The sequence below is a fragment of the Mesoplodon mirus genome (assembly GCF_964341445.2).
Source record: "Mesoplodon mirus genome assembly, chromosome: 2".
NCBI classification, from domain to species: Eukaryota; Metazoa; Chordata; class Mammalia; order Artiodactyla; family Ziphiidae; genus Mesoplodon; species Mesoplodon mirus.
In genome coordinates, this window is record NC_138977.1 from 50,837,595 (window position 1) to 50,855,652 (window position 18,058).

At 38.8% G+C, this 18,058-nt stretch overlaps 1 protein-coding gene across 9 annotated transcripts in view; it reads right to left on the minus strand.

Annotated features, from left to right (window-relative positions):
- Window positions 1-3,381: 3,381 nt before the first annotated feature.
- Window positions 3,382-18,058, minus strand: part of RUFY3 (RUN and FYVE domain containing 3) — an 84,317-nt gene continuing 69,640 nt past the window's right edge. For 4 of the 9 annotated variants that reach the window (XM_082611662.1, XM_082611661.1, XM_082611663.1 and 1 more), the window contains 8 exons: window positions 17,451-17,618; window positions 16,844-16,941; window positions 12,654-12,773; window positions 11,459-11,558; window positions 10,048-10,112; window positions 7,487-7,514; window positions 6,652-6,720; window positions 3,382-4,805 (listed from right to left, as the gene is read on the minus strand). In XM_082611662.1, the coding sequence (XP_082467788.1) occupies window positions 4,662-4,805; window positions 6,652-6,720; window positions 7,487-7,514; window positions 10,048-10,112; window positions 11,459-11,558; window positions 12,654-12,773; window positions 16,844-16,941; window positions 17,451-17,618 (792 nt within the window). In that variant the 3' untranslated portion in view covers window positions 3,382-4,661. The other 5 variants (XM_082611667.1, XM_082611668.1, XM_082611664.1 and 2 more) reach the window with 4 other exon arrangements.

Here is an 18,058-nt window from a genome sequence, read left to right on the forward strand (position 1 = left end):
AATAAGTGATATATACTTGTCTTTCTCTGTCTGGCTTACTTCAGTTTGATAAATCTCTAGGACCATACATGTTGCTGCAGATGGCATTATTTCATTCTTTTTTATAGCTGAGTAATATTCCATTCTTTATCCATTCATTGATGGACATTTAGGTTGCTTCCATGTCTTGGCTGTTGTAAATAGTGCTGCAGTGAACATTGGGGTGCATGTATCTTTTCAAATTATCATCATACATTTTTATAACTTGACTGTAAATGAATGAACCAAGGACGTTGTGCTGAGCTATAAATCTGATTTAAAATCCTCACGCTGAGGAAAATTCTCAGATTCTATTTGGAAATAAACTGCATTGGGGGAGTTTAGTCAAGTTCTTAGGTCAGACCTATAGTTCTGAGCATGAAAACACAATTTTTTTAATTTAAATAAACTTTATTTCAAAATAGCTTGAGATATACAAAAATGTTGCAAAAGTAGTAGAATTCCTACTATTACCTCACCCAGTTTCCCTGTTTACATCTTACATTGCTACAATATATTTGTCACAACTAACTTTAGTACATAGCCATTAACTAAATTCCAGATTTCATTCAGATTTTATTAGCTTTTCCCTAATATCTTTCATTCCAGGATCCCACATTACATTAGTCTTCGTGTCTCCTTAACCTCAGTCTTTCTTGTTTTTGATGACCTGACAATTTTACGCAGTACTGGTCAGATATTTTGTTATGTGTCCCTCAGTTGGAGATTTTTCTCATGTTTAGACTGGGGTTATTGGTTTTGCAGAGAAAGCATACAAAGGTGTCATTCTCACTGCATTCATCTTATCAAGGATTATGTTAACATGACATCACTGACCATGTGAATTTTGATCACCTGACCAAAATAGTGTCTCCTAGGTTACTATAAAGTTCCTTTTTTTCTCTTTCTATAGTCTCCTTTCTCAAAGTTACTAAGCACAGCCCACATTCAAGAGGTGGGGAGGTAAGCTCCACTTACCTGAAAGAATAGTAGCTACGTAAATTATTTGGAATTTTTCTGTATAGGAGAGATGACATTTCTTCACCATTTATTTAATCCTTTATATTAATACGGACTCGTAGGTATTTTATACTCTGGGTAATAATCCTATTCTGCGTTATTCTGCTCATATTTTTTCAGCTTTACCCATTGGGAGCTTTTAGCTTGTATCCCTTTGAGAATCAGCCATTTCTCCAAGGGGTCCTGGTTCCTTTTATTGGAGAGTATTAGAAAACAAGGTTTGGTTTCTAATGAAAGATTGGGCATTGGGTGTGCCCAGTGCTACTGGGGTGTCAACTTCCAGACCCTCTCAGCAGATGGGGCTTTATGTCTGTGTACCAACCCATATACACATACATATCTAATTATTTTCTGTATCTGACTGGAAAGCATGGTACTTTAAAAATCGTGGTAAAATATACATAAACTTTACCATTTTAATCATTTTTAAGTGTACATTTTTGTGGCATTAAGTACATTCATATTGTGCAAACACCACCACTACCATCCATCACCAGAACTTTTTCATCTTCCCCCAACTGAAACTCTATCCATTTCCTCCTTCCCCAAGTCCTCGGTAACCACCATTTTACTTCTTCTCTGCCCTTCTACTATCTATGAATTTGACTGCTCTAGGCACTTCAAACAAGTGGAAACATTTGTCCTTTTGTGACTGGCTTATCTCACTTATGTTCTCAAGGTTCATCCATGTTATAGTATGTGTCAGAATTTCCTTCCTTTTATTTTTTTTTATTTATTTTTCTTTTTTTTTTTCTTTTTGCGGTATGCGGGCCTCTCACTGTTGTGGCCTCTCCCGTTGCGGAGCACAGGCTCCGGATGCGCAGGCCCAGCGGCCATGGCCCACGGGCCCAGCCGCTCCGCGGCATATGGGATCCTCCCAGACCGGGGCACGAACCCGTATCCCCTGCATCGGCAGGCGGACTCTCAACCACTGCGCCACCAGGGAGGCCCTTCCTTCCTTTTTAAGGCTGAATAATACTCTTATATATATCTGTCATATTTTGTTTATCCATTCATCAGTCAATGGACACTTGGGTTGCTTCACCTTTTGGCTATTGTGAATAATGCTGTTATGAATGTGGGTGTATGAATAATTGGTTCGAGTCCCTGTTTTCATTTCTGGGTATATACCCGGAAGTGGAATCGCTGTATTATATGGAACTTCTAATTTCTTTATGAACCAACCAAGATACTGTTTTCCACAGTGGCTGTAACACTTTACATTGCCACCAACAGTGCACAGGGGTTCCAACTTCTCCACAAGTTTTTAATTTTGATGAAGCCCAACCTATTTTTTCTTATGTTGCCTGTGCTTTTGGTGTCTTATCCAAGAAATTGCTACCAAATCCAATGTCATGAGTCTTTCTCTCCTCTATGTTTTCTTCTAAGTTTTATAGTTCTAGCCCTTATGTTCAGATCTTTGATCCATTTCGAGTTAATTCTGTATATGTTGTAAAGGTCCCTCTTAATATTTTTGGCATGTGGATATCCAGTTTTTCCAACATCTGTTTTGAAAATCCTTTCCTCATTGAATAGTCTTGGCACCCTTGTCAAAAATAATTTGACCATCCATATATGTGGGGGTTTATGTCTATGCTCTCTATTCGATTGGTCACTATGTCTGTCTTTATGCCAGTACCATACTGTTTTGATCACTGTAGCTTTGTAGTAAGTTTTGAAATCAGGAAGTGTGAGAGACATTGAATTTTGTTCTTTTTCAAGATTGTTTTGGCTATTTAGACATCCCTTGAGGTTCTACAGGAATGCTTCTATTTCTGCCAAAAATATTGGGATTTTTGATAGAGATTACATTGAATCTGTAGATGGTTTTGGGTAGCATTGGCAATGTTTTGTAGTTTTCGGTGTACAAGTCTTTTACCTCTGTAGTTAAGTTTATTCCTAAGTATGTTACTCTTGGTGATGCTAAATGGTGGAAAGCACAATTTTTAAGGAAGAAAGGCCTAACATTAAGTCGAAGTATACATGACTTGGTCCCCTTGCTTTTGTGGGCAGCTGTACTAATAACAGATCTTTGGAGCTTTGTTTTATTAAAAAAAAAATGAAATGCTATATAGCTTATGTGCATTTCAAAATCAAATCTCAAGTGGCTAATTACTTATTCCTCTTTACATTCCATGTGGCCTCTTTTCAATTTAATTCAAAATTAATTATAAAATAACTTTTGCTAATTCAGGATAACTCCCCACATTATCTGTAGCACTTAGAACAGTGCTGGCACATATATGTGGTAAAAAAAAATAAGGAGAATGAAGAATCACAAGAAATAAATATTATTTAAAGGGAAAAAATGACAACAAACGAGGCTAGAATTATTAGATTTTATTTTTCCCTAGTACTCTTAAAACTCAGCTTCACCAAGTAACAGGTCAGACCTCTGGAATAACAACTCTTTTTCTGGGCTGTAACCCTTTTCAGGAGACAGAATTTATCAAATATCATGGTTCCAGGATGTTTCCACCCCATAATTCTAAGCCACTTACAGAATCATATCTTCTTAGGTCTTAACTGGAATCAAACAATCTAGACACATGTAACATAATCAAAAGAGCATAAACCATTTCTTTTCCTTCCCCTGCTGAATGCACTTCCCTCTTTTTCCCCAAAGGGTTTGTTACTAAGAGATGTTGAAGTATCTTACTTTCCAAGAAACCTGCCTACCAGTTCTGAATCTGAGCCTGGAATAAGGGATCTCTTATTCACAAAAGAATTTAATAAATATTCTAAGCTAATTATTCTCAGCCAAGACAAATTAAATTTGTTTTACTTTACACCTGACATAGTTTTGCTTCAATACTTCCTACTTGCAAAAGTCAAACACTATCTTTAAAACCCCTTATAATTTCCATGACTGAGAGGAAAGAGGGAGTGGGGAAGAGCTGGCTTGTTGTGTAGTAGGGCATTCTGAAAAGGGCAGATATTTAGTTTTGAAGTCACTAAGTGGAAAAACAGCAAATGTTCTTCCTCCTCATCCTGATAATGAAAACACATGTAGGCCAGAACTAGAAAATTCTGGTCCTAAAACTATAATATATTATAATAGTTTTAAGTACATTCAAAATTTATATTACTCTTTAATTTCTTTTCCCTGAGTTTGGGTTCACAGTTTGGTAGAGATACTTTAAAGAAGAGGTAGTTAGTGGGGGTAAAGAAGAAATAATGTTTGTGTCTAGCAGCATCTGGGAAAATATGTAACATCTGTCATTTCAATCTCAGTTAACAATTATCTTTTCCTCTTGAATCTGAAAATGTAAGAGGGATGATCGTTTTCTTTTTATTCTTATCCGCCAAGGACCCTCTCTCCTATAACATCCACCCCAGTAGTATTATCACTATTCATAAAAAGGAACAGCCCTTCCAAATGCTCCAAAGTGGGGTTGTTTAGATTTAGCAGAGAGAGGCTCAACTGAGTAACTTTTATTCATACAGTCATTAGAGAAAACGAGCAAAATTCCAGCACTGCCAACCACTGCCTTTTCTCCCTGGACCTGGTTTATTTAAATCATTCCTGTCAATTCTTGAGTTGATTCTAAAGCCTGGGCTCTAGGGGATCCTGACATCTAACACAGGTAGAGACATTTTGGTCCAGATCTCAGCCTCCAGTCTTACAGTGGGCTGCTGGAATATTGTTTCATCAGGTGCTCATGACAGGGATTGCAAACTTGCTCAGGCTTGATACTTGAAGGAAGAGGCAGTTCGTTTGTTGAGCAGGCATTACAGAAGGTTCCTCTGCAGTTCTTACACACATTCTACAAGGAGAGGGGGAGGTCAGGTGGGTAACAGAAGAGCAGGGCATAAGGATGCATGGGATATAAGAGGCCAAATATGATAGATGCTCAATGTCTAATAAAATACTGGCTGAATGTGTGCTGTGTGCCACACAGTATCTAACTAAACAATCTGTCTACAAAGAAGCATACAGTCTAGTTCTTAGATCTAAATGAAGAGAAGCATTTCCACAGAATGCAAATAATAGATACTATAATAATTATTTATCTTTAGAATATATACTTTCATTTATATTCACCTTTAGGTGGGCTAATTCTAAAATTAGTTTGCAATTACCCAAGCATACTTCAAATAAGGCAGGCAGTGACCTAGCCATGGGTAGGGTTGGGTAACTGACGTAAGATTAAAAACTTTGCTGAGCATGAACTGAAGGTATAATTTCTAATACACTGATGTGCTCAATGCTTTCCTGTGATGCTCTACAAGCACATCCTTTGGGGTTATCAGTGCAGCAGGAGCACAGCTTCCTGCATCCTTTTTATTGGGAAGTTAGTCTCTTTATTAAGCATTTTGAGTCTTTAGTGGCTAAACTGTGGGATAGCATGTGGGTCATTATGGCAGTGCCACTGGTAAAGCTGTGATAGGTTGGTGCACACATAGCTCCAAGGGTCCCTATTTAAAGGCTGTGAAGAATGATTTCCCCCATAAATAATGCTACTTTTCCCCAAACAATTCATCTTCCTGAGGGTGCAGCAGAGGTAGGGGGGTCATTTTTATTTGAAAGCCTGGGAGGAATCTTCCTCTGACATATTGCAGTTAGTTTGCATGGCTTAGAAAAGAAAAGCCAGAATTAGATTAGCAGCTTCTTCTGTTTGGGAACACATTTCTCTAATTACGACTTCCAATTCCATAAAGGCAGTTTGTCTTTATCTGCTTCTGCTAATTTAAGACAAGGTCATACTACGATTTTGCTTGTTAAAATTTAGCAGGATCACAAATGGTGGCACGCAGGTTGTAACCCAGAATTTGGGCACGTTTCCTTCTCTTCTAAGCACTTGTTTCTGACAGTCACTTGTCCATAACATTTCTTGAGCATCTACTATGAACTGGGTACCATATTAGGTGCTGGGGGATCCTACTGTGAACAAGGCACAGCTATGGCTGTCAAAGACACTTTCCCTGCATGCTTCCTTCACCCTGCTGACTCTAGGATAACAAGCTGGGTAGGGGTTTAGGCAGAGACCCTTGAGGATCCAAGGGGAGAACAAGTGATTTGGTGGAGAAAGAGCTCATTTCCCTCGGAGGCTGTTTCCCCAAATAATTCAAAGAACCAAAGAACACCCCCACCCCCCCACCCCACCCCAATCTGTCTTCTCTGTTCTAAGCAGGATGGAGTACTGGAAGGAGTAGACTTTGGAGCCAGAGTCAGGTTGCATCTGGGCTTTCAGTAACTGGGATAATGCACTTGACACCTCTGAGCCCAAGGTTCTTTTTATAAAATGATGGCACAAGGGACACAAGCTTAACAAGAACAAGGACTTGGGACTCGGTCTACATTTTGTTCATTACTCTTTCTCCGGCACATGGGATAGTACATTCCGCATAGTAGGCACTCAATAAATATTTACTTATAAATTTATGTTTGTTTTAAATTACTTATATAGTTAATTTGTATTTAATATTTTAATGGGGACTTACTAACATGACAATAGGACTGAAAAAAAATAGGTACACACTAAATGCTTGCTCCTTTTGCTTTTCTCCCCACTCTCTGCACTCTATACAGCGAAGTCCCTATTGTGAGAAGCGGCTGGTGGTGCAGTGGGCGTCCCTGTGAAGAACCTGTTCATTTCTCGCTACTGTTACCTTTGTTAGGCTGCAGTCTTCCTGGCACAGCTGACACATCGGTGGCTTTTCGGAGGGCAGCGGCTGATCCTAAACCACACATTGAGCCAGTTAGTTTCCCTTAGCCCCGGAAAGACCAGTATTTTCAGAATATGCATTTTTTAGTTACAAAATTAATATAATCACACTATAGGCTATCTGGAAACTAGAAAAACAAATTACATATAGTCTCACCACCTTAAATACAACTCTGATAATCCTATCATTATCCTTGGTGCTCTTTTAATTTTTATAATAAAGTAACATGTGATTTTATCTATATAAAGAAAATTCATGTATATAAATGTAAAAAGCTGAAAAAAGAAAGCCCCATCCCTTTTGTCTTATTCTATCACCAAGAATGGAGGGAGTAGGCATCATTATATCCTAATAGATAGATGACAGCAGTGACTCAGACATAGTAGCATTTATCAGTTTTCTCATGAAGTTGTCATCTACCACTATATTTGTAAATGTTTGGTTATTTCTAAGTGATCAAGAAGTATTTTTTCTCTTCATTCTATATAAGGGAAGACTAAGGGAAAGGGAGATACAGTGAGCTCTCAGGTCCCGTGGTATGTCAAAGAGAATCTCAGGTAGGAAATTAAGAGCTGCTGTTTACTTAGTAAATCGCTCCAAACTGTGCTACTTCTTGTGAGCATTTCAGCCAAATGCATGTTTGTTTAGGATATTATTAAAAGGATGGGAAGCAGAGGCCTATATGCATTCATCTACCTCCCTTGCTGCCTTGTTTACAGCTAGGCACGGTCCAGCCAACTATTTATACAAGATGTCTTAGGACAGGAGACTCAGTTACCTGTTCATTCACAGGGTGAGACTGCAGCCTACAATGGGAAAGTAAAAACAGTAACTAATAGCAACATATTTCCTTTTTATCATTTCAAAAGCACAGAAAAAGCAATACCATGGTTCTTTTATGTTGCTGAGACCAAAGTAATTATTAGTGTTGACCTCCAAGGAGAGGAAATTTTCGTTGTTAAATCTATTACTAGAATATGATCCTACATTATGCTAGTAGATTCCCGTTTAAAAATAGATTGGAGTTACATTTTGTTTCCTTTTTACTACCAAGAAAATAGTGGCTATGTTTCCCAACCTGCAAAACATCAATGGCCAAGGCCATACATTTTAATAGCTTTTTTCCTATCCGATATTATGGAAACCTACCCATTATCATATGTCATGTATTAGTCCCTTCTCCCACGTACCCATTCAGATTGAAATATTGCTTCATGATACCAGCTGAGCTAACCCCGATCTTCCCAACTTGGAACAGAACTTATACAAGAGGAGGAGCAAAGCCTCTTCCTCAGCAAAGCCTCAGCTCTGGGAAAAATGGACCACAGATCTACAATGGTTCCAATTCTCTTTGGTTGAGTGGCAGTGTGACCATCAGTGTTACCAGGTTTTCGGCTGTTCCTTGGACCACAATCCCAGGAAACCTCGGTATGTTTTAGGATTGCAGTTCTGGCCAGGATAGGCCCTGGAAGCAGCTATTATATAGTGCAGAGACAAAGGGCTTAAAAACAGAAGACATGACCAGGAGAGGCAACTTGGGCCTCTCCGTGGGCCTCAATTTTCTCACCTGTGAAGTAGGAATGGATGATTAAACTTTTGTAAGGAGAATTAAATTTGTAAGGAGATAATGAATGTGACACACTTTTTAAGCTGCAGAGCACAATACAAATATAAGGTAGTACACTTGTCCCTCCCTATCATCAGGTTCTGCATCTGTGGTTGGTTAAATCCCCAGATGAGCAACCCACAGATACAGAGAGCCCATTATATTCATTGTACTAGGCCATTTTATGTAAGGGACTTGAGCATCCATGGATTTTGGTATCTGAAGGGGCTCCTGGCACCCTGAGTACCGAGGGATGACTGTATTGTCTTGTATTCCCAGGGCCTAAAATCAGAACCTGGCATGTAAGACCCTCTTGAATGTAAATGACTTGATTTTAGTCTGGAACGAGGCTGACTCTGAAAGGCCCTTTTGAGCCCTGGTTAATTTTGTGGTCTAATTCCTTCCCATGGCCCATGCTGATCTATAATGTTAGATGGACTGTAGTTTAATAAGGCTGGTCCTGGATCAGACCATGTTCTCTCTGGGAGTAAACTTAAAGGTACTGGAATCATTCTGGCCTTGGAGGTAAGGAAGAGCTGTTTAGGCTAAGTACCTGCAAAATCAGCCTACTGTTGGACTGTGTGATGTATCTTCCCCAGCAGCTAGTTTTGCTCCAGATGACACCCTATCTCCTTCTTAAGGCATTAAAGGCTGGACAGGTACAGCTGCCAAAAATGTATACTGTATAGGTCTCTCAAAATCCCTCTATGGTATCTTTCCTTGATAATAATCTATTTTTGTTGTCATTAATAATAGACTTTAATTTTTAGAGCAGTGTTAGGTTCACAGCAAAGCTGAGCAGAAAGGACACAGATTTCTCATATATTCTGTTGGACCTGACACCCTCCCGCCATTATCAACGTTCCACACCCGAGTGGTACCTGATGTTACAGTCATTGAACCTAAACTGACACATCATAAGTCATAGTTTACCTTAGGGTTTGTTCACTCTTGGTGTTGTACATTCTGTGGGTTTGGACAAATGTATAATGACATGTATCTATCATTATAGTGTCATACAGAGTATTCTCACTGCCCTACAAAATCCGATTCATCCATCCACATCCTCTAAGCCCTGGCAATCAGTCTCCATGGTTTTGCCTTTTCCAGAATGTCACATAGTTGGACCTTCTTCATTTTTTAATACAGTGGCAGTATATAATGTTTTGTTGTTAAAATAATTGTTAAAAGTCAACTTCCTTGGAATGATCCCATGTTCTTCATTGCGGGGAAATGAGATGAAGAGTTAAGAAAAAGGAATAAAGCAAAACTGTTTTACTCCTTGAGAGAAAAAAAGTAAGGGAAATTACAGTATTTATTTGAAACATAGCTGCCTTTCACTTAGCACTTAGGTGGAAACAAGTCATGCCCAAGGACATTTAAGAACCTAGGAAATGCTATGGTTTGTGCTTCATTTACTTGTCCTACTGATCCAGTAAAGATTATATTAGACATAATCTTTTAAGTGATAGTTTGGGGATTAACCAGGGAAGAATCAGAGGATAGCTTGATCACCTTTCTTTCTTTCTTCTGGAATGGACTAAATGGGTTTGGTTTAATATGTGTTATCTGGCTTGTTATTTATTCACTCCCCCTTCAAAATGTCTTTCTGAAATATTAATATTACAAGTCAGTGTCTGGTCTGTGTCATTGCCAGTGTATATCAAAAGCTCCCTTTTTCCCACCACCCCAAAATAGCTTTATATCTTAATTAATACTTTATTAATAAACACCTGTGGCTTTCTTCCAGGGGCTTTTTTAGTTTAACATTTTCCTCTTGAATTTTGTGCTTCCCATCCTGCCAAAAGAAAACAGCCCAATTTATTAATTATTCAGACCACTAAACAATAATGATGCTGCAGACATTTTCTTCTATATTGTCTTAGCTTGGGTATAAGGCTGAGCAGCTTTTTTTTTTTTTTTTTTTTTTTTGCGGTACGCGGGCCTCTCACTGTTGTGGCCTCTCCCGTTGCAGAGCACAGGCTCCGGACGCGCATGCTCAGCGGCCATGGCTCACGGGCCTAGCCGCTGCGCGGCATGTGGGATCTTCCCGGACCAGGGCACGAACCCGCGTCCCCTGCGCATCGGCAGGCGGACTCTCAACCACTGCGCCACCAGGGAAGCTCTTTTTTTTTTTAATTAGGTAAGGAGTTTAACTTTCGAGATATTTTCCATCATTCTTTGTTCCAAATAGTTTCTTAACAAATGATTCTGATAGGGTTTGCAACAAATGATTTTCAGAGTAGATATTTTCTTTAATGCTTGAGACTCAAATGAAATTCAGAATGTATCCTATTTACTTACAAAGTGGCTTCAAGGTATCAGTTACTTCTTAGGAAAAAAAAAAGCAACAAAAACATACACACACACAAACCCCCAGCTGAGCTCTGGACAGCTAGTGAAACCGAGCATGGCCATATCCAGCAGACTGTGTAATCCTCTAGACGCTCAGTCAAGTAGTTGCCTCAGTATCATGACAACTTCTATAGCCTATACAACTCGAGGAGATTTCTACTCTGAAGGACCAATGGAAAATTCCAAACTGCATTTCTACCAATGCTGATAAGCCCTGCCTGGGCAGTTTTGGGGGGACTTGATGACTATACCGTATTATTATTATTATTATTATTTTTTTTTTTTTTTTTTTTTTTTTGCGGTACGCGGGCTTCTCACTGTTGTGGCCTTCTCCCGTTGCGGCGCACAGGCTCCGGACGCGCAGGCCCAGCGGCCACGGCTCACGGGCGCAGCCGCTCCGCGGCACGTGGGATCCTCCCAGACTGGGGCACGAACCCGCGTCCCCTGCATCGGCAGGCGGACTCTCAACCACTTGCGCCACCAGGGAAGCCCTATACCGTATTATTAAAAATATTAGATACTAAAATAATCTTACTTAACAAACTGAAAGGAATAAGATGGTCACTGGGAATTATGGTCATTAAACCCCTTTTCCAAATGAATTCAAGTTAGAGTGTCCCAGGGGCAGACTCAGAATCAAGCCTCCATGTGTTTACTCCAGCTCTCGCCTGCCACCTACGTACTCAAGGCCATAGCAATTAAGCATGTGTTCCATAAGAGAAAACTGTCCGGCCCATCAAGGTAGACTCTAAAAATTAAGTAAGTAAACATGGGAATAACAAATATTACCGTTTCGGGTTCTGGCTTCTGGGAACCCTTTCCTGGGATGCTCCTGTTGTTTTGTAACCTTCTTTCTCTTTCCTGTTTTAGTTCTAACTCAAGCTGGTTCCTGGGATAGGTGGGAGAGAAAAACGATAAAAATTTGGATTTCTGTACTCCTGTCTTCTAAAGAATGCCAAACCCTTTTCTTAGAGTTCAGTAATTAAATTTTAATACTTGATTAATAAAAAAGTATACCAGATATATATGGACAACCAGGGTTTAAAGTACTAAAATACAATACAATCAAACCAGTAACACTGAAATACATTTGACATGTTTAATCTTCCTTGGATGATTAAGAATGCACTTTCGGATCTCCCAGTGCCTGAGGGTCACGGCTCCGAATAGCAACATTTAATACTAACTCTTAATGAAAAGTTGTGGTCAACTGAATGACAACTAGTAAGATTTACTATAATTGAAAGACAGTATTTCTAAATTTTCATCAAGATACAGTATGAAAGCACTAACACTGTAGTCCCATTACATATGAATTAGCTGCTCTCTCTTCACAGTTATGCAGTTAATCCCCAGTTACACCCTCAACCACTAGTATCCTTAGTAACTGTGTGCTTTTATATCCAACAGCAAAGTTCTATTTGTTTGAAGTGCCTTAGTGCCTTAGGTACAGAGTTGAGTCTCATTTGAGAGACAGTAGAAGAATGGTTAAGGGCTTGGAGTCGGAGAAATTCGCTTTTAAATTAGTGTTGCTACCTATTAGCTTAACTGTGTGAATTTGGACAACTTAACCCCACTGAGCCTCAATTTCCTCTGAAGGTGGGGGTAATAAGATCACCTACAAATAGGGTCGATGGGAAGATGTTAGGAGAGAATGCCTATGAAGTGCTTAGTAAAGTATTTGGCACACAGTAAGAATTCAGGAAATCCTGTTGTTATTAGTGTTGTGTTGGCTATTAATTCTCTTACTCCATCCTATTTACCTGGGATCTTGGGTTCTAATTTCCTAATTCTTTGATGGCAAAAGATGTTGACGAGATTTTGGGAATGCTTATGTATGTGAAACTTTCTGAATTCTAATTCTGGAGAAAGGACATGGCAGGACAAAACAGACATAGCTTGATCAGGAGACCGCCCCTCTCTTGCTGTCTGGCCTTAGTACTTCCCATGACCACCCTGGCCGCTAAAGCCACCCTTTCTTCACCGCTGCCTGGTGAGTTCCTCCACTTCCAGCTGCAGACTGTTGATCTTGTCTCCGAAGTCCTGCTTGAAGAGCCGGTTGTCCAATTCAGCAGACTGGCGGCCTCGCTCAGCCTGGCGCAATCTGGATGTGAGCCATATGAACTTGTGATAAAAAACACAAGCCATGGTGGGGAGGCAGACCAAGTTCAAAACACAAAATAAAACAACCCAAGGGTATGAAGAGACAGAGAGAGGAAAATAAACTTTGTAGGACATGGGAAGAAATTATGGGGGGAGAAAAGACGGAGAAGAAACAAATTCTTAAAAAAAAGCAAGATGAAGGTGAACCAGGCAGAGGAAGAGTTGATTTTCCATTTTTTTTTATTCTAGTACTACAGTTTACAGCCATTAGATGATAAACAATAAAACATCACTTTTTAGAAAATCCATATCCAAAGCCAACCTCAAGTACATAGTAATTAAAGTTAAATCCACTTTTTGTTTTTATTTCCTAATAGGTTTGGTACTTTATATTTCTGTTTTACACTCATAACTGGAACTTGCAAATGGGCAACTAGCTTCTTATATGTGGAATTAGAACATTTTCCTGGTCCCTTCCCTAAACCACAAATTATATTAAACCACTGGACACTATACAACAACCTTTACCCAGGCTTCGGGTTTTTAACATAATGAAAAGCCTTTGTTAGAGTTTGGCTATCTCTTTCCTTTTCCATTTCTACCAACTGGTGTGTGAGTGGACAAACAATTCAGCACTGGGCCTGCATAAGATTCCTGACCATATTCTCTGGAAGATTATGAATGTTTTCTCCCAAATATCCTATAACTTTGCACCTATAAAGAAGCATGTTCTAAGGTGAAATATCCGGGGCTCTCTGTAATAGAATTTGGAGCATGCTACTATGCTACTATGTATAGTCTTTAAAATGTTTTATTTTGGTGTTTGAGCACTCCTTCCAAATGCTCATAGAAAAGGCAACTCATCACCACAAAAGGTTGATGAAGGTAAGAAGAGGTGCAAAATTATAAGAAATAAACTAAGTTCAAAGCATAGGCTCTTCCATGAGGTTGGTCATAGGCTCTTTGACTTGACCTTGGTTCAAGTCTGCAAGGACCTATAAAAACACACATGAAATCTATCTTACTCTCTTAATTCTGTTTTTTCCAAGAAGACAGTAAAGAATTTCAAGAGCTGGGAGCAAAGGGGTTATCTTTGTCCCCACTTAAGCAGCTGAAATGCTGCAAATCTACTAGAATGAGAAAAAACAGAAAAACAAAAATGTTGCCAAGACTTTTTGAAGTAATAAAGGCTTATGTAACTAACACCTGTTCCCCCAAATCAAAAGTCATTTTTTAAAAAAAATCAAAGTATTTATAGGATTATTACAATGTAACACCTAGGAAGGGTCAGATCTGTGGTCACTTAGAAAAAGAAGCCCTGCTGATTATTATTTATGAATACCTACTGGGAACCTTTATTTTTAGACTAAATAATAATAATGAATATAAGTTCATCATTTGTCTATTTCCTAATCTGAAATGGTTTTCTAATAGATTGTTATTCTCCTAGAAACTTAAGCAAATTCCCATCTGAACAAAAAGTAACAGAAACTCTTAAGTAAACGTTGCCAGCAAGGAACAAGAGGCAGGAAACCATCACTCATGTCTGTGCCTTGTTGTCTTTACTCCAAAAGGAAAAGCAGGATAGATGTGAAAAACATGTAGCATATTTTTTTTAATAGGAGAGATGTGTTTTTATTAAAATTGTTCTCTCTGAGCTACCTAAATAGGAAGTGGAATTGCAGGAAAATGGCAGAGGTAGAAGATGACAAATATTAGGAGGGTTTTCCCAAGCTTCCACATTATTATGTTATTATCATAAGTTACCTAATCACTAACTTTATCTCTATGACTTTAAAGAAATGTAAGGATGCTGTTCCCCGCCCTCACCCCACTGCCCCCAACCAAAGTCACTAAGGCAAAATAGTTGCAAGCAATCTTGGTTACTGAGAGTAGAACTGTAGTGGAATACTAAGTACTTATCCTTGGCTTGGGGATTAAATCTAGATAACAAAAGTGAAAAGGGGTCATGGCCTAAGAGACACAGAACTACTCTAGAAGAGTCCAAGACCATGTGTCAGTCACCTCTAGTTCATTACATCGCAACGGCAGAACAGGCTCAATGACACAGACATCGCACCTAGAAACTGGTATTGTTGGGGACTAGACTGTAAAGGCATCAGTCATATATGTACAGAGCTTCAATTCCCTAGGATGTTTTTTAATGGTGTGTTTATTTATTGGTCAACTCAGAAGTAATTTCTCAAAGTTTATTTGGTATTTAATTGAGAACTTATACTCAATTTTCTAACTCTGGGGAGAAAATAAAGAAGAAGAAAACACAGCCTACATATATCAAATGTTTTTTTTTTAAGTCCAGCAAATTCAATGTATGGTGACATTTTATGTAGAATCAGAGCATAAATGCAATAACTTTCAAATTTCTTCCTTTTACAATTAAGCTGTGGTATCCAACTTGCGAGGTGACCAGCTGTAAAATGCCTAATGATGTTTTGGGATCAGTTTATTTGCTGCACTATTTAAGGTCTTTGCCTGTTTCACCAAATCCTTCTCACTATATTAATACAATAAAAATAAAAATGAGAGTGAAAGGGGAATGAGAAAATGAATAAATAGGAAAGACAAAAATAGCAAGAGAATAAGTCAGCTTAATAATACTTGAAGAGGTAAGTCATTATTTTAGTTATGTCTGCTTTAAATGCCAAGCCAAAAATCCACTGAAAAATAATCTGACACATTTCAAAAACACAGTTTATGAACACTAAAATTGATTTGTTAAATCATAAACATATAACTGCTATGAGCAAGCATTTAGATAACTTCCGAGATAGACTGATACTTTTTCATTTCAAATCAGCTAAACCAGAGTTTTCAAGCTTATTTATTAATATGCAATTAACTTTTGATTCAACAATAATATGCAGTGCTGTTCAGGACCCACTCAGGTCAAGAACCATCTGAATAAAAGAAGCCATCCATTCACCCTTTCATCCATGCATTTACTAAATGAATGCCTTGGACATACAAGGCACTGTGACAGATCCAACAAGGGAACTAAAAGGATTAGTTAACTAACGTCAAGGAACTCACACTCTCATCAGAAGATACGTATATAAAGGTTTATAAGGTAAGACAAAGTCAGAAGTGCCATAAGCAGTATGGATAGGTATGGATATAAGGCTATGGGAATTCCAACTAGTACAAATTCGCAGTTTACTTTTAGCTGGGAAGAAGTGTTAGAGGAAGCTTTGGGTAGGTGGCATTGAAGCCTGAACATAAAAAATGTATCTGAAGAACAAGGAAGTGGGAAGACAAAGGGCATTTCTAATTGGTGAAACTATTAGGCAAGACATGGATGGGGGAAATGGGAAGCATGTCTAGTAAGTAGTTTAGTTTTGCTCAGGGGCTAGAAGGGTGATCAGTGGGTGTTAACAGGTAGCAACACAGGCTGGCAACGCTTAATGACCATGGGTGCCGCGGCTCATTCAATCTTCAAGCCTTAGCCATTTCTCTGGGCAGCTGAGTCATCAGGAAGAATATGGTGGCTTCAGACAGCAAGAGAAAAGAGTAGCGTAGGGAGAAGATGTACTTTGGGCAGATTGAATTGTAGGTACTGGTGGGAAATAGCTGGTCAGGGGATGAAAATGCAAGACTGGTCTCCAGATTGAGGACAGAGCGGGAGACCGACAGATCTAAGAGTTGTGGGTGGGATGTGACAGTAGAAGCTATAGTACTATTCAGGAGAAAGCAGAGAGAAAAAGGAGATGAGAGAGGAGGGAAAGGGTTTACAGTTATTAGAAGGGCCCTCAGTACCCCTCCATCACCTAGCACCAAAGTCTTCAAAGACTTGAGTGATGAACAGTAACAGAATCACAAACAGATTTAAAAGTCCTTTCAGCCTTGTAAGTATACCTCTTCTACCACATGACACTAAAATGGTTTTTAGTGACATCTTTAAAAAACACAAAATTTAACTGGCTTTCTTTCTACTTGCATGCCTGGTGTTAAGCTGGGAGATTCCCACATACTCCCTGCCAAATGCATAGCGCATTCTCTTCACGTCCAGGACTGAACACCCTAAGTGTTTCACTAAAGAAACAGCACTTTTACCTTTGTTCAAGTTGTTTAATGGTAGCAGCCATCTGATTAGTCTTCTCTTCCAAGCGACTGTTTAGTTCACTTTTCTGTTTTATTCCTAAGTCTGAACTCTGTTATGGAAAAGAATTATGAGTGATGTTTATGTTTGCATATAACATAAAATCCTGAAACAAATCACACATACCTTTTGAACCTAATGGTAAGCGGGAACTAGAGAAATAGAAATGCTCATGTATTTGCGTATCAGTTAATTATCAAATGTAGAAAAAGCAAGAAGCAACATTTAAGATTAATATTGTTATATGCAGTTTTGTCTCAAAAATCAACATTGGAAAGTACATCAATTTATCTATATAACTCAGTTGGCAAGTTAGGCTGGAGAGTAGAAATTATCTTATAGGATAAAAAAGACCCTCTTGCCCAGTTACAACGTGAAAAGTGGCCATGACTTTCCAGAACAGCAATACAGGATCCTAGGATAGACCAATTCCTAAAGTGGTTTATTGGTAGCTAGCCTCAAAATGAGATGTGACTCTTTCTTCTTATATTTAAAGTGTGATTCTAGAGAAGAAGAGGGGCAGAGGGAAGCCCTGGGATTTTAGAGAGCCAGTGAGCCTACCTGCAACTTAAAGGCAAGTTCATGCTTAAGAGCCCTGAGATCATCCAGCTGCTGCCGCAGAGACACCAGGGCATCCTGCTTTTCACAGACATCCTTCTCCAGCATCTTCATAGCCAGTTCCATCTCCTGTCTCATGCTGATCTGGATCTCCAGTTCTTTTTCAACATCCTGCCCCCAAAGGAAAACAAATTACTTATTCTCTCTTTCCAAAACTAAGTGCAAACCACAAAATGCCACAGGACAAGGTAGACCAAAACTCTCAGGTCTGAAGTCTGGCAAAACAGCTATAAGCTATCATTCAATACAGAGACATTAACAAAAAGAATAATAATAATTAGGATAATTATAGTACGATTTACTCAATAATTTACGAATCTGAAAAACTCCATAGGCCAAACATAGTGCTATCTAATATATCTAAAATACACACATACTTGAGTCACTTCATTAGATATTAAAACAGACAACCAATGTCATATCTTATTATAGAAATATATATTAAGTGTTACAGCAGCCAGCACAAAGTGAAGCAGTTGGAATTCTCTTCATTTGGAGGCTGTTGATATTTTCAAGAGCCCAAGGAACCCAAAAGATACTTTGGGTCCCCA